A 22,488-nucleotide genomic window follows, 5' to 3' on the forward strand; every position below is an offset into this window, starting at 1 on the left:
GCTGGGTGAGTGTGTTGGGGTGTGACTGTGCTTACGCTGGGTGAGTGTGTTGGGGTGTGACTGTGCTGGGTGCTGGGTGAGTGTGTTGGGGTGTGACTGTGCTGGGTGCTGGGTGAGTGTGTTGGGGTGTGACTGTGCTTACGCTGGGTGAGTGTGTTGGGGTGTGACTGTGCTGGGCGCTGGGTGTTAGGGACAGATTTCCCTCGATTCTTCTGCCGTTGCCTCACTCGGCGGTTCAGCTCAAGCACCAGGTTCTCCCTCAGGTCCTGTAGATCTGCCAGGCCTCTGGAGCTCAGTGTGAGTGGAGCAGTGCGCTCTGAGCCCAGACTCCTCAGCGTCTGCCTGGAGATGCCCTTTGTCCCCTGAACACACAGCAACACGTCAACAGAGCAATGTTAGTCCAGTCAGCACAATGGCCAGACATTAAAAGCACAGTCACCAAGTGCCTACAGTGGACTGCACCTAAAGGGCTCACATTACAACTTTACTGTGTTCTTATGAGTCTCATGCTAACACCAGTTTATGTTAGTATATTTCTACAGCACCTTGCCAAAGTATTCCACCAAAGCATTCATCCAGGTTACAACTGACATTTACACATATTTTTCTAGCCAGTATGTTGAATACAAAGCAGTAGCATCTTAAACTAAAATCAAAACCTATAAAAATAAAACTTAGTGAATGCTTTTTGCATGAGTATACAGCTCTTTCAAACAATGACTTGGTCGACCTTTTCATCAATAGTGACGTGAAGTCCACTGGGGTTGAGGCACGTTTGAACACTGGGTTTGATTTCACCTGCTCATCTCTGGTAGATTTACTCTAGGTAGGTTTTTTAGGTTCTTTAGATGATTACTGTGGACCATGGTTTCTAAATAATACTACTATACTTTGACATGGCCAAAGTAGAACATTCACCCCTCCATGTGCTTATGATCTCTATCCTGCTAAATGGGGAACTTTCTCCTATGCTTCAGCCTGCTTGTAGACTGCTCTGTATTCTGCACAATCTATTCATCCTTCAGTGTTAACGAGAAGCACAAAATAATATAGATATAAAATGGCACGTTGGACCTTCCTCAGCCCCAACTTCTCCAGCCGCTCCTCCAGTGCCTCCTCCATGATGGGTCTAAATTCATTCACAAAGTCTGGATTCCCTCTCAGCGATTCCAGAACTTTATGCTGAGCCTCCATCAAGTCCTCCAGCCCTGCAGGGGGTGCACATATCAACATACCAGAGTGGTCCAACCTGGGAGTATGTCATTGAAGTGCCCATCGATACGAGGAGCAATTCATCTACATAATTAAAATATTTGGACAATCATACTTTCTTCCTTCTCTTCATCCTCCTCCTCTCCTGCAGATTCGTGAATATTCTGAGAAATGTGTATAGGTGGCTCTACAATATAAGTAAACAATTATGCATAAACCAGGTTATTATGCCATTTTAAACTGAGCAGTTTTTACACTGAATCTAAATTTGAAGTACTGTGGAAAAAACAAGTCTTGTGCAGACTTTAAAGGGGAATCAGAATGGTCCATATATCGGATTGGTCCATATATCATGAAGGTCTGATACCTGACAGTGATCTGGCCGAGAGCTTCTTAATCTGAAATACAAGAATTAGGAAAATCAGATAATCTGATTCCATTTGCAAAGATGTCCGTAATATATAAATTACATTACATCAACATTATACATAAAATACTTTGCATTTAAATACATAATTGGAATGAAATCTCTTTTGAAAAAATGCATTTAAATTAACCTGATATCTGTTACACACAAAAACATGGTCTGGTTTTCAAGTCACAGTGACAGACACAGTCAGTTTACACTAATGACACATAAACCACTGCACTGCTCAATAATGAATCATAAACCTTTATCATTTAACTATCTGGTTGCTGTATTTGTCCTGCAACTATACATTAACATTGTACATGAAAATTATATAAAGCACCATTAGACTTTACATACTTGAACTTTAAAGCTAGGTGTGTGTGTGTAAAGTTGTGTCCCCAACACGCACCTTCTGCACGTGGGAGTGAATGAGTCTGTCTTTCTGTGTGAGCTGAGACGTCAGCAATGTCACCTGCTGCTTCAGAGCATGAGAAGAAGATAGAGCGTCCTGTAGCCTCATGTTCTCACTCTGCAGCTGACACACACACACGCGCGCACACACCGCGCACACACCGCGCACACACAAACGCGCACACACACACGCGCGCACACACACGCGCACGCGCACACACACGCGCACACACACGCGCACACACACGCGCACACACACACACGCGCACACACACACGCGCACACACACACGCGCGCGCACACACACACACACTACGTTTGTCACACACACTCTCTGTAAAGTACATCCTCACTTTTGCACAACAGCATTTCCACTAAAGTGATGTGATATCAGATAACTTCTCTCAATAACTAATGTAACCAGATGCTGCTGTGGGGAACACTACTGTTCCTCTGTCACTAACGTAACCAGGTGCAGCTGTGGTGAACACTACTGTTCCTCTGTCACTAACGTAACCAGGTGCAGCTGTGGTGAACACTACAGTTCCTCTGTCACTAGCATAACTAGGTGCTGCTGTGGGGAACACTACAGTTCCTCTGTCACTAGCATAACCAGGTGCTGCTGTGGTGAACACTATAGTTCCTCTGTCACTAACGTAACCAGGTGCAGCTGTGGTGAACACTACTGTTCCTCTGTCACTAACGTAACCAGGTGCAGCTGTGGTGAACACTACAGTTCCTCTGTCACTAGCATAACTAGGTGCTGCTGTGGTGAACACTACAGTTCCTCTGTCACTAGCATAACCAGGTGCTGCTGTGGTGAACACTATAGTTCCTCTGTCACTAACGTAACCAGGTGCAGATGTGGTGAACACTACAGTTCCTCTGTCACTAACGTAACCAGGTGCAGCTGTGGTGAACACTACAGTTCCTCTGTCACCAACGTAACCAGGTGCAGCTGTGGTGAACACTACAGTTCCTCTGTCACCAACGTAACCAGGAGCAGCTGTGTTGAACACTACAGTTCCTCTGTCACTAACGTAACCAGGTGCAGCTGTGGTGAACACTACAGTTCCTCTGTCACTAACGTAACCAGATGCTGCTGTGGGGAACACTACTGTTCCTCTGTCACTAACGTAACCAGGTGCAGCTGTGGTGAACACTACTGTTCCTCTGTCACTAACGTAACCAGGTGCAGCTGTGGTGAACACTACAGTTCCTCTGTCACTAACGTAACCAGGTACAGCTGTGGTGAACACTACAGTTCCTCTGTCACTAACGTAACCAGGTGCAGCTGTGGTGAACACTACAGTTCCTCTGTCACTAACGTAACCAGGTGCAGCTGTGGTGAACACTACAGTTCCTCTGTCACTAACGTAACCAGGTGCAGCTGTGGTGAACACTACAGTTCCTCTGTCACTAACGTAACCAAGTGCAGCTGTGGTGAACACTACAGTTCCTTTTTCACTAACGTAACCAGGTGCAGCTGTGGTGAACACTACAGTTCCTCTGTCACTAGCGTAACCAGGTGCAGCTGTGGTGAACACTACAGTTCCTCTGTCACTAACGTAACCAGGTGCAGCTGTGGTGAACACTACAGTTCTCATCACCTGCTCTTTCTCCTGCTGGTGTCTGTTTTGCATCTCTGTCAGTTTCTTCCGCCACTCATTTTTCTGAAACACATCAGAAGCAGAACACAAAGCCGTAAACCCTGGAAGAGCCTGATGTTTTCATAGCGCTTTTATCTGCATCAAATATGTTACAACATTAATAGTTACAACATATAAAATATAAAATATGTTACAACATTAATAGTATTTACAGTAATGGTATTTTTAAGTTACATCAGACAGTGAATTTTGTGGGGTGTTGGAACCTTTTGAGCCATCTTGTCTGTCAGTTCTTTCTCCCTCATCCACCTTCGCTCTTCATCATGCTCATCCTCACTTCTAAGATTAGGTCCACTCATCTCTCGGCGCTCCAGCTCCTGTAGTTTCTAAACACAGAAACACACACACCACAGAAACACAGAAACACACACACCACATGTACAATAACATTTTAAACATTCAAGAAATGATCCCTATGATCCCCAGGAATTCCAGGAAGCATATCTATGTGATGATGATAACTGAAATGAAATTTAAAAGGTTCATTAGTGACAGGAACATCCATCTGAATTTAAAGCACTGCCAATTGAATATTCTGTCCTACTCTACAGCTGACAATGTGTCTCCATCTGGTGCCCGGAAGGTGTAACTACATGTAACCAGCATGCAGCTGCACACTCACAGCTTCTATGGAGGAGCTCTTGTTTGCCATGTCTTTAAACTTCTGAAGAAACAGCTGTTGCAGCTGCCCAATTTCTTGCTGAAACTTTCTCCTCTCCTCCTCCTTCCACCTCTCCATCACCTCCCTCTCTGCGTCCTCTCTCCTCCGCTGTTCCAACACCTCCTGGGCGGGGAGACATGCATTGCCGGTGACAGGTGACTTAAATGTGCCAGAGTGCATAAGTTTGCCTACGCTGCCCTCTTGTGGTGGCCTGCTGTCCCAGCGCTGGCTGGCCCAGACCCACCTGCTGTCTGCGGTGGGCGTCGGCCTCCCTCTCTGCTGCCAGGTGACTCTGGGTCAGCTGCAGCTTCTCCTTCAGCTCCTGGATCCCATCCTCCACCTGCTCCACCTGTCTCTTCTTCTGCCGCTCTGACACACAGACACTGTGTGGACTACAGGATGCAGAAATCTGGTACTATACACATCAGCCCTCAGCACACAGGACTGACTGGAACTGGCAGTGACTGGTCTTCTAGCATTTGACCTTCGACACCTACACAATGACATGCTCATACTGGCTCTCAGGTTTTCTCTGGGTGACTCATGTTTACGAGCGTTAAGGAGGTCTCGTACCTGCCTCTGTGACCTCAGGGTGCCGACGGACAACGTGTGACTGCAGGTAGGAATAATTGACGAAGGATTTTTCACAGAACTGGCACTGAAACGAGAGGGATTAGCACGCAGCGTTAGCCAACACACCACCTTTCACTCCGTCCATGCATCCGCACGTCCGAGACAGGCTACACGTTTTCCTGCAGATGTTTGGGTCTCCATTAAAGCTCATGTTCAGTTTGCTGCCTGTATTTGTCTCTTGTGTCACACTCTCTTATTGTCTCTTATATTGTCATTTGCTGATTTAACTGTGACAGTAATTGGTGTCAGAAGGAAATTATAAATATTTTTTGACCATTTTATTTTTGAGTCTAGCAGTGTCATATACAGTGACTCCAAAGTTTTTCTCATGAACTTTTGCACCTACAGCTCACCTTGTGGTAATTATTGGCACTGGCCTGTAGGAGGAGCTGTTGAGTGGCGATCATCTTCTTCCTGCGCCGGTTCTCCAGCTTGACTTCCTGCAACTCCTTCTCCAGCCGAGCTCGCTCGTCGGCTGCGCGCCGGGCCTGAGACAGCGCCCCCTGCAGCTGCTCCTCCAGCGCGGACACCTGCACGCTCAGGCAGTCCTGACAGTGCAGCAGGTACTCGGTGCTGAGCTGGGACATGCGGAGCACCTTGATGAGGGCCCCGTCGGTGGGGCTGCGACAGTTCGGGCATCGCTCGCCCTCCACGTCGCAGAAGGTGACGGCGCTGACGAACTCCTGCAGGGCGCTCACGTCCATCTCCCGCGCCACGCGCTCCACGTCCACGGCCGCCATGCGACGCCAGTCCATGGGCTCCGTGCGCGAACGGAACCGGAAAACCTGCGGAAGCGTCCCGGGGCTCCAGAACGGAGCGGAGGCCATGGCAGGGTGCGGCTCGGCTGGGGAGGACCGGCCCGGCATGGTTAGGGGTTTAGGGAAAAGAGGCTGGGGTGTTGGGTAGTGACCACTCCTAGGGGAGGCCTTGTGAGAAAGGGGAGAAAGAGACAAAAAAATCAGTCCAGCTCAACACAAAACTGGTCCTAGTCTCTACACTGCACACATGTTTATAGCAAATGCACAGATATAAGCAGAAATGCAGTAGTGTTTTTCCATAAGAGCACAATCTATTTCTGTATTATAATGTCTTACATGAACTATACTATTATAATGTCTTACATGAACTATACTATTCTATATACTATGAACTGTCCTATAATAATATGCAGCATACTGTATATTCCTGTTAGCATAATGCTTCACATTTTGTATCCATTTTGTGTCACCATACTCCACATCATGACCATGAACAGAACTGAAAGAAATAATATTGTTTAAATAATTCACAAGCAACATCTAAAACAAAAAAGACTTATTTACCCAGCACTGCATTGGGAAATAGCTCATCATCTTCTCTAGCACTTAAACTGAACAGGCTGCCTCTGTTTCCCTGGAGTGTGTCAACATTCAGTTGCTTCGAAGGTTTGCGCAACTGCATTGTTCTAATCCGATGGCTTGCTGGTAACCAAATGCCACCCCTTCAACTCAGTCACTTAAACACGCCATTTGTTTCATTACTAGCCTTCTTCCAAACAATATATGGTGCATAAGAAGACCACAGTCCATTTTCAGATATGGAATACTACATTTTCAAATATGGAGAAACTACCCAAAGTGTATGAGAAAGGTTCTCTCACACAAGGTGTAAGAGCTCCCCACGCCCAATTATGCCTCTCCTCATGCATACAGCCCTCTTCCTTCCAATAACAACATTCAAATTATTAAGTCTTTCTACTTTGAAATACCCTCTACCCACAAATACCCTTCAAATCCTAGACATCTTCACAGCCCACACAAGCCCTGCAAAAGTTCTGTACATCTCCAACACCCATCATGAGACAGAAGTCCATTTATGTCAACCAACTTCTAACTCTAACACCCCACCTGTGGACTACCCCTCAGCATTCTAACACCTACAACCAGAAATTAAACTTCTCTTTCAAGTTAACAGCACTCTGGATGTGTGACAGGTGTCTTGTATCCTACTAAGTTTCTCAGTTATGTCATGTCAGTTATTCTGTCCCTCGAAATTATTCCGAACCCTTTACTATGTAAACAGTGTTTGATGTTCACTACTGGGTTTCTCAAAATCTTAATAGGTTTTAAGGACACTGGTAATCTTTAAGTCTTTAGGCTTCTCAAAAAAGGGTAGATGGCACCATCTTGAAGGGAAATGAGATGGTAATGCACACACATAGGATTTGACTAATGAATAAAAAGTGTCTTGCTCCAATTTCACCCCAATTATTTCAGTGAAAAAACTGTATCAATTGTATCATTAACTGTAAAATTGAAAACTAGATCAAGTTAATCAACTGTATAATTAATCTTAATGCATTTTCATTGGGAAGAGAGAGAGAGACCGAGGGATAGAAAGAGAGAGGACAGGTTCCGGATACTTCTTCATTTAACAGTACAGACAAAATCACCAAGGTATTGATGAACTTGTAAACGTGTTTGACACGTATTCCGGGATGACGACCTGAACATGCGCAGTGCGCAGACGAGCGCGCGCCGTCACCTCCCACACCGCACGGAGCTCGTGGCGCTGAGAGGTAAACGCTCTCATTTACGGTGTTCTGACGTTCTCGTAGGATAACCAAGCCCAAACAAACACTTTAGCTATCTTCTAGATATGCTCACATATGGGAGGTACTTCAGTTAGTTCAGAGATTGCTAAATCATCAGAAACATACAGGCGGGTCGGTCCAGTTCTGGAGAGAAGCTCGTGTGAACCTCATGGGACTATGGAGTAATAACGGGCCTCTTATCTTCCCACAAGACCGACTTCAGTGCAATAAGCGCAGAGAAGTCGTTTACTTGCAATGTTAAAGTAGGGAAGTAAACACACTGCAACAACGCTGGTTACACGCCGGTCAGAGTGCGCGCGCCTGCTGCTCTATGTAGGAAGAACGAGACCCGCGGACATCTGACGTTAACTTAGGTGCCGTTAACAAACGTGCTCGGATGTTCGTGTCTTACCTCTGTTCGCAGCCTTTCCTGAACAGCGTTTTGACGATGTTTTAGTTGCAAACATTGCAGAAGATAACACAATGTTGCGTACGCGACGTTTAATGTGTGAGGGCAGTATGTGCAACAGCTGGCCGGAGGCTGCACGCAGGGGTGGAGCGACTAAAGCCTGGTTTATACTTTCGCGAGTGACTGTAGCGCGCGGCTCCGTCCACCTCGCGCGACCCTGCGCGAGCGGTGTAGGCGTTTATACTTTCGCGAACGTCGCGAGCGTCGCTGCAGTGTTCTCCGAAACGATAGGTGGCAGTGGAGAATAAAAAACCTCTGCAAAACCGGTGAAAGAACATTTTACCTGACCAGAGACCGTATATATACACCAGGCATCAAACATAAATATGACTTTGCAATGTTGTCCGAAACTATATGTGGTAGTATAAAGAAACACCCCTCAAAAAAAGGGAATGAACATTTACCTGACGCATTTTAATGTTGCTTTGTGTTTCAGGTTTGAAAAGTGCTGGAATTTAGGCTAAAGTACATTAAAATGTTGAAATTACGTTAACAAATACGAGCCTCTTGTAATTCCAGGACGAAACATGAGAGAACGTGAAGACGTTAAGATTGGGCGTTTTGAAAATAAACAACCATTAAATAATGTGATAAAAAAGCGAATTATTTCGATTCATTTCGAGTATATGTATAAATATTTAACTTAATTAAGTTTAACGTGCTGGGAAATATTGAAATGGACCTTTAAAGTGACGTACAAGTGCTTTAATTCCACCTTGTATAGGTGTATGAACCCGGCAAACATGACTTTGTCCATCGCGCTGAAGCGCGGCGCGCGCGCGAAGTTACAAAATTCGAGAGGTGCACGACCTCGCGCCGCGACAGCGCGCGAGGCCCTCGCGCACGGGCGGAGCCACAGCGATTACGTCATTTTCGCCGCGCGGACCCTCGCGCCGCTCGCGGCGCGTCGAGTATAAACCAGGCTTAAGAAGCACAAACTGTTTCCTTGGAGATCACTGAGCAGACGCGGTTACGGGTCACTCCGTTTTACTAGTTTGAACCCCTGTAATATTTCGTATTTTCTTCCATTATTGTCTTGGAAATGTAATATTACAATGGAGAAATATTTAGTTAGGTTACATTCAGACTGTTTGTTGTTTTGTGACCTCGTCCCCTTGGAATTCCCAGGACTTATATAAAACGGCTGTAATTACCAGAAAGTAAACATAGGGGGCGTTGTTGACTAAAATATATTTTACAACCGCCTTGGGGTTCCCAGAATTCAGATTACGTTGACGTTTGCCATAATAAAAATGTTTGTACCTGAACTTTTCAGAGAGCAAGCATAGCTCAAAACGTCTCAGACCGTCTTCTTCCTAAAAGAAAGATGTTCTAATAAAGTGCAGAAGAGTATCAGTATCTTATTTTGTGGCATCTGAATTATCCAGGTGTAATGCAGATTTTCGGAGAGCCACTCCGTCGGAATCCACGATGTTATAAGTAAGATAAGAATATCAGCGTCTAAAAGAGATTCATTAGCATGTTTATTTGGAAGAAATAACGTTCAATTTAGTTTAGAAGCATATCTCAGGCAAGATTCAAATAAAGAATTCATATGCAATTTATTTCTAATGCGTATTCGTATTTGTAATAAAAATATCCCACTTCAATAGGCAATGTTTGGCTTAATTGAAAATTTGAAATTGCATTCTGTATGCACTTGATTCATTTACTGGCATTTCATTTCGAAGATTTGGTCGCTTCATAATGTTTTCATTTAAATAAAAAAGCAGACTGTGGAAGGTTCAGATGTATTGCTCGAAAATGATTAAATTGTACTTGAATATGCAATAATGCCGCCATATGATAACTGAAATGTGATTTTCTTATGCATTTACAGTCGCGATAAAACATTTATTATCAAAGACGGTTTGCTAGAAAGCAGCCGAAATTCAAATGTAAAAGAGAAACAGTTCCGTTTTATTCCTTACATATTTTCGCTACTGAGTTATTTCCCAATAAAAAAATGCATTTGCAGATTTACAAATTCATTGCGAGCTGATGGCATTTGCATTTCTGCTGCCTTCCAACCGCCGGGCTTTTAACCTCCAGGATTTTAATTATACGTTCCTTAGATAGCTGACAAAGAACTTGCTAAATAGTTCCGAAAAGCGGGAAACCGAGTTTCTATTATTACATTTCATCACCAGAGAAGCACTTCAGTTGACATCAAGTTCAGGAAAGAGTTTTTATTAGATGCGAAGCACCTCATAGTACTAGATTTTAACTCACTCACTCCCAGTTAGCAAGCAGTATATTCTCTACAAGGAGGCTATCCTGGTGGCGCTTCACGGCAGTTACACTGCATCCCTGTCTCAACTGCACACTCGCCAACAGTAAGGCCATGGGGTGCAGAGGAGCGAAGGGTTCTGCAGCGCCCCCTGTGGATGGTAGCAAACCAAGAAAAAAATGTCTTAAATCCTGACCGCTCACTTCCATGATGTTCCCATGGCGATGATGAAGACACTGTAATTTATGGCTGGACCAAACAAGTAAACAGAAACAACCAACGTGCACACACATGGCACAGATTAATTTCTGAACCTTGCCGTTCATTTTTTGTTCCAAAAAGGTGGAACCATGTTAATTGTAAAGGAACTCAATAACACTGGCATGGTTAATTGGTTAATTGATTAGAAACAGCCATCCTTAACAGCCATTGCAGTCAACACAGATGTTTAAATGAATTCGATTATTAAATCTGCTTAAATTAAATCACAAATTGCACATTGTCCACAAATTATCCTTTGACACAGAGTTGAAACAGAGTTCACAGATTCCAGGCATGTTGGGTTAATTATAGCCAAAGTCCTAAAGGGTCCTGTTTCAGTATTAATTATTCATAGTTGGTTGTGTTGTCTGTAACCAAATGAGAAAATCGACAAAAAGATCGGCAGTTGCTATAATGTGTTCAGATGCTACCAAGTCAGATCTGACAAAAGATCAGATTCAACATGCAATTAAAGACATTTATTGTGTACACACACACAGTGTCACATTTTGGTTGTATTACAACTGCAGTTTCCCTCTTGATCAATAAAGTTCTTTCTATTTGTCTTGCAAAAAAACTTTAAAACCACAATGGGAATATGTATAAAAGAAATTAGGAGTAATCAAACATTTAGAATCATTTTGATTCTCAAACAATAGGCTAGGTACTTTAGTGAACACTATTAAAATGCAGTGAATGTTTTACTGTAGATAAAGCTTCTCAGTGTCACTGGAGTGATACAGTTGGCAGTGGGTTTGTGCACACAGCCATGTTCCACTCTCTCATTGGGGTGTTTAAATAGATCTATCAGCACACGTGCCGGCTGCCCTGGGCCTGCTGAACAGGCCCATTCTTCACTGTCTGTTTAATGAGCTGATCGCTTGCCTCCAGTACAGCTCTGTTCCTCAAGCAGGCGCACAACTGACCCTCACTAGAACTGCAGCTACGCACAGAATACTGCACACAAATCCCAGACACCGCTGTGGTCTCTCAAATCCCACAAACCCCTGCGGTCTCACACTTGCAGTGGACGCCTTCTGCAGCTGTAGTCACTGACCAAAGGATGCAGTGATAAGTGTCTTATGGAAAGACCTAGATACCATATCATCTTCATGGTAGACTACTGGGTCTGGGTAATGAAATCATCATCATCATCATCTTCATCCCTACGTGGGTCAAGATTCGAGATGTTACAATGATCACAAATTCATCATTGGAACACAATTATTCCATAGGTTCTTCTAAAGACACTATATAAGGAGCCTTATCATTTTATTTTTATATAGAAATACAACAAATATTTAATAATGATTGAAATATGACACTGAGTACAGGCCCTATTTCACCATCCTGGGACTTCCTGGTAACACACCACTACCACAAACACACACACACACACACACACACACACACACACACACACACACACACACACACACACACACACACACTCAGATTTTAAAATTGGTTAAGTGCAGACAAAACGTTTTTCCTCAAAATGACTGAAGAAAAAATGTAAAATGTTATTATATTATTTTGCATGAGCAATCCAAAACAAGCAGAATGTCAGTCTTTTGTGTGAACCAAAACAGGTTAGTTAGTTTGGTACTGTGATGAATTGCCTGTTTTTCAACTGCTCATAACATTAAACATAAAGCAAATGTTATTGTTGACTGAAGGCTGTCCATCATGCATCTTTTTGACACGCCCCAATAAAAAAAAAAACCTTCCTTTTTTATGTAGTTGTAGAACTAGTGATTGCATTATTTCAGTATTGGCTAATGCATTTGCTCAATGGTTTGTAGTGAAGAGTGCTAGGATGGTGTTCATCACACTGTTTTACTGCTTACTGCTTTGCAGATGTAAATATGTCGCTACTTTTCATTCTGTTGCATGCTGGGAAAAGAGGAACCGCTTCCATTAAGAGATCCTGCAAAAATGATACATCAAAAGCACTGAGGATTGAAGCTGTGTGAGTGTGTAAATGTTGCAGGGCTATGGACCTATGAAAGAAAACAGGGTGTTTTTGGATAGAAATGCCGAAAATGTTTTTAGGATCCTTTAGGAGGTGTGAAAAGACAACATCTTCCACTCCAGTTCGTCCCAGACACTGGGTACAGACAGGAATGTTGACAGAAACACCTCCATTCTAATGAGTTTGATGGTGCACATCAGAGACTGGTTTGAAAGTGAGGGGCTATCTTTCAAATCCTTGAGCATTCTTAGCAAGTCATTTCAGAGAGTGATTTCAGTACTCATTAGCTAGAGGGAATTTGCACTTATTCAGATGAGTCATGAAATAAAATCATCTGAAGTGTATGTGTCTCATAATGCCCCTAATGATTAGCATCCCATAGATGGAGGTGGGGGGCATTAGTGAGAAGGCATGGCAACAAATCAAAATGATTTGCAGTGATATTGTTTATGAAAACAAAGGAACAGGGTGTTCAGGGTGAGAGTGTGTTCAGGGTGAGAGTGTGCTCAGGGTGAGAGTGTGCTCAGAGTGAGAGTACATTCAGGGAGAGTGCATTAAGGGTGAGAGTGTGTTCAGGAGGAGAGTGCACTCAGGGTGAGAGTGTATTCAGGGTGAGAGTGCGTTCAGGATGAGAGAGTGCTCACGGTGAGAGTATGTTCAGCGTGAGAGTGTATTCAGGGTAAGAGTGCGTTCAGGATGAGAGAGTGCTCACGGTGAGAGTATGTTCGGTGTGAGAGTACATTCATGGTGAAAGTATGTTCATTGTTCAGGGGGAGAGTGTGTTCAGCGTGAGAGTGTGTTCAGTCTGAGAGTGTGCTCAGGGTGAGAGTGTTCAGCGTGAGAGTATGTTCAGTGTGAGAGTATGCTCAGGGTGAGAGTGTGTTCAGGGTGAGAGTGTCCATATGGAAATCACTAACTGTTTTAAACTCAATAAATACAACTCAGTGTAGTAATTGTGCACATGGTGAAGATGACGTGTTATGGCACTGGCTGACAGAGGAAGCTGTGCGGTGTGTGTGTCTCTCTCTGTCTTTGAGAACAGACACATAATGGCCCCTTTGTTATCTGCTCCAATGCCTTTAATCATAAAGGTACTTGCAAGTGCTTAGATGACACTGAATGCACTCAAACAATTTACAGCAGAATGTTCAGTCCATTTAACTCTATAAAATCTCATTGTTTGCAACACAGGCCTTATATAATATAGAACAAACCCTCCGGAAGATGGTTTTATATCAAGCAGATATTTCAGCATTGTTCAATATGATCCAAAAGGCACATCCCATAGAACAAACAAACACACATACATGCACACACACGCACACACACACGCACACACACACACACACACACACACACACACACACACACACACACACACACACACATACACACACACACACACACACACACACACACACACACACACACACACACACACACACACACACACATCTGTACATGACATACACACACATACTCACACACGGCTTGTCATGTACAGTGACATGTGGATTAGACTCATGCATTCATGAAGATGGTGTAGGTGAAGCTCACTTCTCCATCCTGGTGCCGTTTTGTGGAGCTATTTTAAGCGAGAGCGAAATACACAGGCGATTTGATCTGGTGCAATTTCATGCCCAGTTGGAGTCTTATCTCTTTCATCCCTCTATGCACCATGTATTAGTCCCACTTATAGGAGTCAAGGGACACTGCACACCAGGGGACAGTGGACAAAGAAATGAGCTTTGGCCTTGGAAGATATGATGCCAATTGTTATGTGGGTGAATGTTGTAATTCATATTTTTGCTTTCTATTTAAATCTTTGACGCAGGGCACAGGGGGCTCATCCCATTCACTGTCTCCCATTAGATTTCCGTGTTTATTTGATTTGCTAATTGAACTTCATGGACCTGCAAATGAAACGTGTACAAACTTCATCTCTGTACGTCATGTCCAGGAAATAATGTTGGCTATAAATCAGGGCTAAATATCTGTAGATGATGGTGGCTAGAACAGACATGGGCTTATTTCTAGTGACTCTGAGATTATGGCCACAGATTTATACATTTGTAATGTCTGTGAATTGATATGTTTATTCTTTTAATTACTGATGAATGCAACAATTTTTTTTAAATGTTCTACATTCCCCATCTCACTTAGATTCATTTTTCTGGCTGACTATACATTTGACATGACTTGACATATGTCAACTCTTGCACGTCGAACACGTATCATACAACTCAACTCATGAAACAATTGCAGACAGAGACCAATGAGGGTGGATTTTGAGGGAGAGGTCCGAGTCTTGCTGGGTTGGTGGGCCTGTCACTCTCCTCCAATACGACAGATGGCACTGTATGCTCGATTACACGCGCCTCGACTCATTCTCACACACCGAGGAATAAAGCGACTGTTGCATGACGCAGGGCAGTAGTGAACAGGGGGAGCTGCGCACATCCGAGAACTCTTGAACACTTCACACAGCAAAGTGAACAGTAATGGAAGAGAAACAACCGAAACGCAGTCCACATTGTTAGTGACAACGTCTCTTTTTGCACAGCCAAGTCATAACCAACACCGCCCGCGTGGACCCGTTTGCACGTCGCGTTCCGGGTCCAGCTGTCTGGCTACGTTTGAATTCTGCGTTTGCGGCATGACGTGCAGCTAGACGAGCACCCGGCACTTTGATGGGGCTCTTAAGGATTATGCTGCCGCCCAGGTTCCAGCTCCTGGCTGTTCTGGCGTTTGGAGTGGCTGTGCTCTTCATTGAGAAGCAGGTTCAGAAGCTGGAGGAGTCTCGTGAGAAGCTGGGTAAGAGCGTCGACACGTGCATGCTGCTCGGGGGTCGGTGAACATCTCCGAGCTTCGCTGTTTGGAACGAGCGACGGTGGTGAAACTAACGCACGTTACTACGAGTCAGTGGGAGACACCGCCGCTGCACGCACGCGCGCACGCAGCAGCAGCACCGTTCACCTCTTAGACCGGAGCTCGCGAGCGCCGTTTAATCTTACACACACACCCAACATGTTATTGGTCCGGCGCTTTTAGTTAGATGACGCTAACCGGCGAACTAAATCGCTCGTATTGGTTTGGAGCAACACGGAAGACCGGGTGGGTAGCTGTGCTGCTAACCGCTCGTGCCCGTCGTCACGGGCACTCGCTCGAGCCCAATACAGCAGCTGCCCTCTACAAACACGAGCTGCTCCCCCTGTGCGTCCAACAGGCGTGGTGACCACTGGACCTGCCTTAATGCAACATGCTGAAAACGACGTTTTTGCATAATCTTTATATGCCTTATGACAGCTAACTAACGTTATATCTAGTTATATAAACTGACAAGCATCTTACATGTCACTCTATATGATTATTAGAAAATGTCTTTTTTTTTTTAATCATACAATTTTTGCCTCTGATGGTGTTTGAAAAGCATAGCTAAAAAACCCAGCAGAAATCGCACACTAAACCTGCCTTCTCTCACTAAATGACACGAGACTTCAGATCCTGGTAGTTGCGCATCATCTAATGGGCCGTGAGATGATGGATGGTCTACAACACAGGTGTGCACGGACATTTGTGGACGTGTCTAGGGGGGAAAGTGCAGCTTTGTGTTTCAGAAGGAACCGGGACGGTTGCAAAGCGCGCGCTGAATTCACTGAGCACTTAACAAAGTGGGAAAACCTCATTTGTAGCCGCTGATTTATTGAAGAGGAAGAACAAAAGCTGCTTGCTGATTTTCTCTGTGGAAACGTGTCGGGGAGAAAAGGCTAGTGTACCGTTCAAGAACTGCATCGGACTGGAGTGACTGGTGCTCGTGTGGCTCTTTTGAATGGTGCGCAGTGTGGTCTGTAGTTTCCTCTGGGCCCCCTTTTCATGGCCACCAGTGGGTAAAGTGTAGCTAGGAAGCGTGCATTAACACCTGCTCTTCAAGTGTCGGGTTTGAATGGGGGGGGGGGGGCACCTAATGGCATTGTTTCTGTTAAACCCATTAATTTAAAAAGACCACTTGGTATAACATTTAAAAAAGTCTTGTGCATATCATGCTACTGACAATAAACCTTTTACAGGTCAATTTGTTTTCCAGAATATATTACAGGTCAGGAGATATAAACCATTCCATTAAGATGAGTTAATTAAAATGGCAAGGACCTGTAGTGAGGTGGGGAGTATGTTGATAGATGAGCCCAGAGGCATCATGGGTTATGTTTGGCAAATGAGTGAAATCTGACTGAAATCTTGCCTTTGGAGGCTGATAATTTATAGCGGCCGCACTACATGTACTAGATTGCCTAATGTTGCTTAGCTCATCAGGAGATGGAAAATGCAGTTTTCTCTCACTTCAGCTGCAATTTTCACTCTTAAAGCTGTAAATCTCTTCGTCAGGCACTACTAATGATCCACATTCTGAATTGCATCACTCCAAAATCAGCTAGCGGGCTTTTTTTTTTTTACACATGTTCTATTCGCTTCTCTGTCTTTTGACATTGAAGGAATATTCATGTGCATTGCTCAGTAACAGAGTGGTCGCTGTGTACGGCGTTCGCTCTAGAAGCTCTACCCTCCTGAGATCTGCTCTGTACCTTAGCCACACTCTTCCCTTACAGACACTCTAGTGAACCTAGTGAACCTGTCCTGTGCACTTTCTCAACACTCTCACATTGCAACTCTGCTATGATTATTCTTGGGTGTTCGTAAGTTGTTTGCGTAGTCTGGCTTTTCCCTCTGCTGCTCACGTGTTGTTGGTCTAGTAAATTGATAGTCAACTCATCATCAAGCTCCTTCCAGAATGCACATTTTGGACCTCTGGTAGTGTTGAGCTTTTGTTTGAATTACCGTATCATTTAACAATGGTATGTTTTATTCATTTAATGCAGATGCTCACTGCTGGCAATAGAAACTTGGTGCTTGTGCCCTGTGGACAACCTTGAACTTTGAATAAAAAATTGAACTTGCATAAACTTGTTTACCTAAAGCAGGTATAAGAAACTGCATTTATGTATGTATATGTATATATACAGAGTTTGATTTATGATTCAGGCAAGTAATACTAGTAATATATACACATGCATGATTTACTCGTACATCTGGTCTAGAAGGGAATCTACTGGGAAGTATCTCTAGGTCAGGCATGTCCCTATGGAGGATTTCTGCACAGGAAATCTACGAAATGACACAGCTGTGAATATTCGTAAAAATCTGAGAGGGAGTTGTCTTAACTGAAAAGCAGAGACACATGGGAATAAATCTCTGAAGAGAATGCGCTGAATAATCAGAACTGCTGTAGTAGTGTTTGTTTAGAGATTGGGATGAAGCAGTTGTGTGTAGTCTTAATACATTTGCTGCAAATAAACCAGTATTGTCCAGGTGATCTACCATTAACAGTTCTTTAAATGAATACGGTCGTCTTGTTATTCCCGTAGTTCCAAACTTTCATGCGTATCATATTTACATTTGTGACCCAGAACTGTGTTGAGTCAGCATACTTAAAGACCTGTGCAGGCGGTGAAGGCTTTTTGGAAAGGGGCGTTTGTTTGATGGGCAGGTGTTTAATGTGTGGCCAACATTATACCTGAGAAACAATGGCAATGACCACAAAATGCTTGGCACATGTTTTCTACCATATCTCACTGCAGTTTTTGATCTCTGCTTTAGTAATAGAAAATTTTTGGCATTGTCAGCGGTCTGACTCTTGACAAGTCATCTTGTGCTGTCTCACGGGCCGGCATAACAGGATAAATGTAAATATGGACATTTTGTAGAGAGGTGGGTTTGGGGGCAGAATGTTAGTAGTGTTCTACAACCCCCACCTCATACTGCACGGAGTTAAAATGTGTAGTTGTGCTTCATGCTTTCTTGGCTTGTGTACTTCTATCTTTTATAGTAAAACCCAGTTTGTCCATTTTGTTATTTCTGCAGTGTGTGTTTCTGTGTGTGCTAAAATACCACAGCCTGAGCTTTATATGGTGCCAAAATAATTAATGTTTTCGATGCGCGTGATCCCAGCAGTGTTGATGCCGTAGTCCAACTTTAATATTGGCCGCCCTCGTTAGCAGCAGATAAATTTTCTATGTTGGCTGGAGAAGTCTTCTTTGGCAGGCCTGTGATACAGACGCCCAGGGGCAGCTGATGGCAGGACACAAGGAAGCACTCTTTAGCAGAGGCCTTGCTCCAACGCCTTCTGAACAGGGTGATTTATTCCCCCATGCTTGGGCACCTCCACGCCTGCACTTCATGCCCAGGTAGTGTGCGCCGCTCTGGGGATTTTTTGTAATACGATTCAGCGATGAGAAGTCCTAACAGACGGCTGCGAAATATACTCGCCAAACTTTTAGCTGTCTTCACCGCTCTGCACTATTTGCGGAGACAGGAAAGCAGAGAAGAGTGCGCAGTCCTTTGGGGATGTGTCCGCTCGCTTGACTTTGAAACGAACCTCTGGAAGCAAGTGGGAAAATGTTGTGTTTTCTGACTGCACGGTTTGAGGTTAACACGACACACCAAACCTTTACTTGATGCCACCGTCTCAAGATGTCTGTAGTGAATTTAAATTTTTTGGTTGTCAGCATTTCTCTTTATCCTACCCCAATGCATGACCAATATGTGCATGTTTCGGTCTTGTATCTCCCCTTGAATGGAAATATTCACTCGTATACGCCTCAGTTGACCAATTTCTAGTGTTGGTCAACTCAATTTCTTAAGTGTGGCTACGAGCGGAAAGGTTTCTTTTGGCCTTTAATGCTGCAAGGTGAGTTATGGCTGATGAAGCAAATGGAGGAAGAATCCAAATGTGTTTGTGAACGCATAAGTATGAATTTTAATGTGGAAATTCAGATCAGACTCTAGTCATCTGAGTCATGTCTGTGTGCCTCAGGAGTCGGTGGAATTGGACAACACAAGGTGGTGGTAGGTATGTATTTATTTACAAATCTGGGATGGGGTCTGAAGGAGTCTGGGTGGAGGTGCGGGTGGAGGTGCGGGTACTGTTGCCAGCACTGCTGCAGCTGTTGCTCTGCTGCTTTCATTCTTGACGCACAATAGTATTAAGACCAACTTTAGTTATGCTCCATGTTGAATGTTTAGATGTCAGGGTGTGGCCAGCATCATCATTACTTGGTCATTAGACAAGCTCAGAAAACTGAGTTGCTCAGATGAGTTTTTTATTAAAGCTTTGTTCACAAGACCATCGGCTTGTCTGTCTCGCTCCTGGGTACACGAGCTTCACATGACACCCAGCTCCAAAAATGCCCCAAAAGGCATGTTGCTGTGTTCTGGGAATCAACAGTGTTGTACCCTTGATTCAGTACACAGCCCTAAAAAAAAAAACATTGTCTTACTAATCACAATTAAAGTCTGTTTATCCTCATACACCCACATTCTTCACTCTTAATTAACAATGGTGTCCGTACAGATGAGACACGCATGCAAATAATATAAATGATATAAAGCTGAAGAGAAAAAGAATGAGTATGTCACTAATTAGAACATAGTTTTTAGTACTTGTTAGAACAGTAATATATGCTGACAATAAGCTGATTCTGAACCACTCTGATAATCTTGGGGTGATAAAGGTTTATCTGGTTGGACTGCAGATTTGGGGCAGTCATGGTCTGGTGGTAGGGAACTGGTCTTGTGACCGGAGGGTCGTGGGTTTGATTCCCAGACCTGAGGCCATGACTGAGGTGCCCTTGAGCAAGGCACCTAACCCCAACTGCTCCCTGGGTTCCGGGCTAGGGCTGCCCACCGCTCTGGGCACGTGTGATCCACAGCCCCCTAATAATCACTAGTGTGTGTGTGTGTGTGTGTGTTCTAACTGCACAGATGGGTTAAAACCGGAGGACAAATTTCGATTGCGGTGCAAATCACAATTGACAAAATATGGCACACATTTGGTAGTGTCACTAAGAACTAGCTGGTGAAGTGTGTGTTGAATTATGGTGTTCACTGACGCCTCCTACCCCCAGCACTGAATGAGTGTTCAGACAAGCCCAAGAGTAATGGAATATCAGAGTGATGGAATACCAAATACCAATTTCACTATAATCAGGTTGCTAATGTTCTCAAGCTTGTCTGATAATGGAGCACAACATGTTCTGTTGGACGGGTTCAGCACTTCAAACACTCCTTTTCTGGGCAGCACATTATCTAGAGCATCTGAGTGTTCTAGCAACCACATTCTAGAAGTCTTTTGCACATTCAATTATTGAAATGTTTGGATAATGGTTTTAGGAAAAAAATTGACATAGAATAGACTTTATTTTTAATGTGGTCACCTAGGAAAGTAACACTGCATTGTGGTAGAATGCTGATTTCTCATTTTTCTCCTAAATTTATTTGATGTTGATTAAATATCATTACTTTGAAATTCTGCTATAGCCCTGTGATGAGGTCATAGATCAACCCTCACAGAGCCAGTTACTGGACACTTTTAGTGCATTGGTAACTGTTTTAATGATAATTAATGAGTAGCTTTACTTCAGACCCTGGTTCCAAAAGATTGAATCTGACCATTGGCAGCCAGAGCAATTCCACCTCTTGTACTGGTCCGGAGAGCCCACTCCCATGTAGGTGTAGGGGGTGCTGTGGGGGAGAACACCTGGAGAAAGAAACGTCTGAGCCTACCAATAACCATACTAAAGCTACATTATGGAGATTGAAACTTGTAAGAGAATGTGCGCAGGTCTGACATTGAGATGTAGTAACATTGAAATTTGGTTTTAATGTTTTTCTGTAACTTACCTGCCCGAGATAGTGGTTTAGCCTGTGGTTGGGCTATTTAAGGTGGTCTAAAAGGGAGAGAGAGACTTTTCATTGTTCCTGCTGATTAATCAGCCACTAACCTTGTTTTAGTACGGCACTGAATTCTAGTCCAAGGCTGATTTGTGGGACTGCTGATTAATGCTTGGAGACATTTAGTCTTCTTAGCTTTTGTTGCTTTTTTAAGTAGTATATTTTCTTTTTTGACTTTATTTAATTTTAATAGAATTAAAAGGGTATTTGCAGGTATGCTTTGATCTTGGGTGTGCGACACCCTGATTCGCTTCCTCCATGCTTATCACACAAGTGTGTCAGTGCCCCAGAGTTTGACCATCCACTTGGCGGGAACCATCACCAGCCTTTCTGCAATCACCCAGTGATGTGTATTGGTTGCTTGAGTTGTTAATGGGGTAATAGTCAGGAGTCGTAAAGTGCTCTCATGCAGCAACCAGAATTATGGCCTTATCCTTTTAACATGTTGGGTTTCTTATGTATGTGATACATACACTTAAATGGTGATCTGGAGATGCCTTGACCTGTATCTGGTATTTTACCATTAAGCCTCACTTTTTTATACATTTAATTTTTCTTTAATTTATCTGAGGAGCTATCTGGCATGGCCCATGGGTTACATATAGTTCAATTTACAATTGTGATGGTTTTATCTTGTAACATGACAATTTGTCCCATTTAATATAGGGCTGGTATCTTTTGGTGACCCCAAATCCAAATATTACCACAGGGACCTACAGTGTAACTCTAGGGCACCAGCTATGGCTGTCATGGAGGGTCTAACGTCACTACAAGTTGAGTTACTGCTGTACTGGTCAAATTGTAATAGGACTGGTGCTACCATAACGATGCTGATGAATCCCAGTACACCTAATCCTCCCCTCAGAAGGCACTCAGATGGGTGTCATGTTTGTCTCTCTGTCATGATGAAAATTTTCTAGTTTTATGATAATGAAAAATACATGAAATTGTTATATTTAGACTGGGAGTTAAGAGAAAGAAACTCTACTGTGATATTTTTTTTTCTCCCTTTGTTTAGTGAGGGTGAGCAGTGGATCAGGGTCTCTTTTAGTGATCCAAGTGACTGACTGACTGTGTTGTCAGAAGAATTTCCCACAGCTCTTGCCACCTACGTTGGGTTCAGACCTTCCATCTCCGGTTCTTAACCAAACGTCCATCTTCCAATCTGGCTTGATCCTGTGACAGCGCATATTTAACA

General features: G+C 43.7%; 2 protein-coding genes across 5 annotated transcripts in view; one reads left to right on the forward strand and one right to left on the reverse strand.

Moving 5' to 3' along the window:
• The window catches only part of dzip1l (DAZ interacting zinc finger protein 1-like), an 11,220-nt gene extending 2,998 nt beyond the window's left edge, over positions 1 to 8,222 (reverse strand). The window contains exons 1-12 of one of the 3 annotated variants that reach the window (XM_076990487.1): positions 7,984 to 8,222; positions 5,353 to 5,925; positions 4,940 to 5,024; positions 4,611 to 4,735; positions 4,328 to 4,489; positions 3,912 to 4,031; positions 3,646 to 3,708; positions 2,034 to 2,153; positions 1,580 to 1,610; positions 1,328 to 1,399; positions 1,075 to 1,208; positions 143 to 362 (exon numbers count right to left, since the gene is read on the reverse strand). In XM_076990487.1, coding sequence (XP_076846602.1) covers positions 143 to 362; positions 1,075 to 1,208; positions 1,328 to 1,399; positions 1,580 to 1,610; positions 2,034 to 2,153; positions 3,646 to 3,708; positions 3,912 to 4,031; positions 4,328 to 4,489; positions 4,611 to 4,735; positions 4,940 to 5,024; positions 5,353 to 5,865 — 1,645 coding nt within the window. In that variant the 5' untranslated portion in view covers positions 5,866 to 5,925; positions 7,984 to 8,222. Of the gene's footprint in view, positions 1 to 142; positions 363 to 1,074; positions 1,209 to 1,327; positions 1,400 to 1,579; positions 1,611 to 2,033; positions 2,160 to 3,645; positions 3,709 to 3,911; positions 4,032 to 4,327; positions 4,490 to 4,610; positions 4,736 to 4,939; positions 5,025 to 5,352; positions 5,926 to 7,983 lie in introns of all 3 variants that reach the window. The other 2 variants (XM_076990485.1, XM_076990488.1) reach the window with 2 other exon arrangements.
• A 6,671-nt stretch (positions 8,223 to 14,893) lies between these two features.
• hs2st1b (heparan sulfate 2-O-sulfotransferase 1b) overlaps positions 14,894 to 22,488 on the forward strand; it is a 48,615-nt gene continuing 41,020 nt past the window's right edge. The window contains exon 1 of one of the 2 annotated variants that reach the window (XM_076990460.1): positions 14,894 to 15,320. In XM_076990460.1, the coding sequence (XP_076846575.1) occupies positions 15,197 to 15,320 (124 nt within the window). In that variant the 5' untranslated portion in view covers positions 14,894 to 15,196. The remainder of the gene's footprint in view (positions 15,321 to 22,488) is intronic. The other variant, XM_076990461.1, reaches the window with a different exon arrangement.

The sequence above is a fragment of the Brachyhypopomus gauderio genome, unplaced genomic scaffold (genome assembly GCF_052324685.1).
Source record: "Brachyhypopomus gauderio isolate BG-103 unplaced genomic scaffold, BGAUD_0.2 sc75, whole genome shotgun sequence".
In the NCBI taxonomy this organism is placed as follows: Eukaryota; Metazoa; Chordata; class Actinopteri; order Gymnotiformes; family Hypopomidae; genus Brachyhypopomus; species Brachyhypopomus gauderio.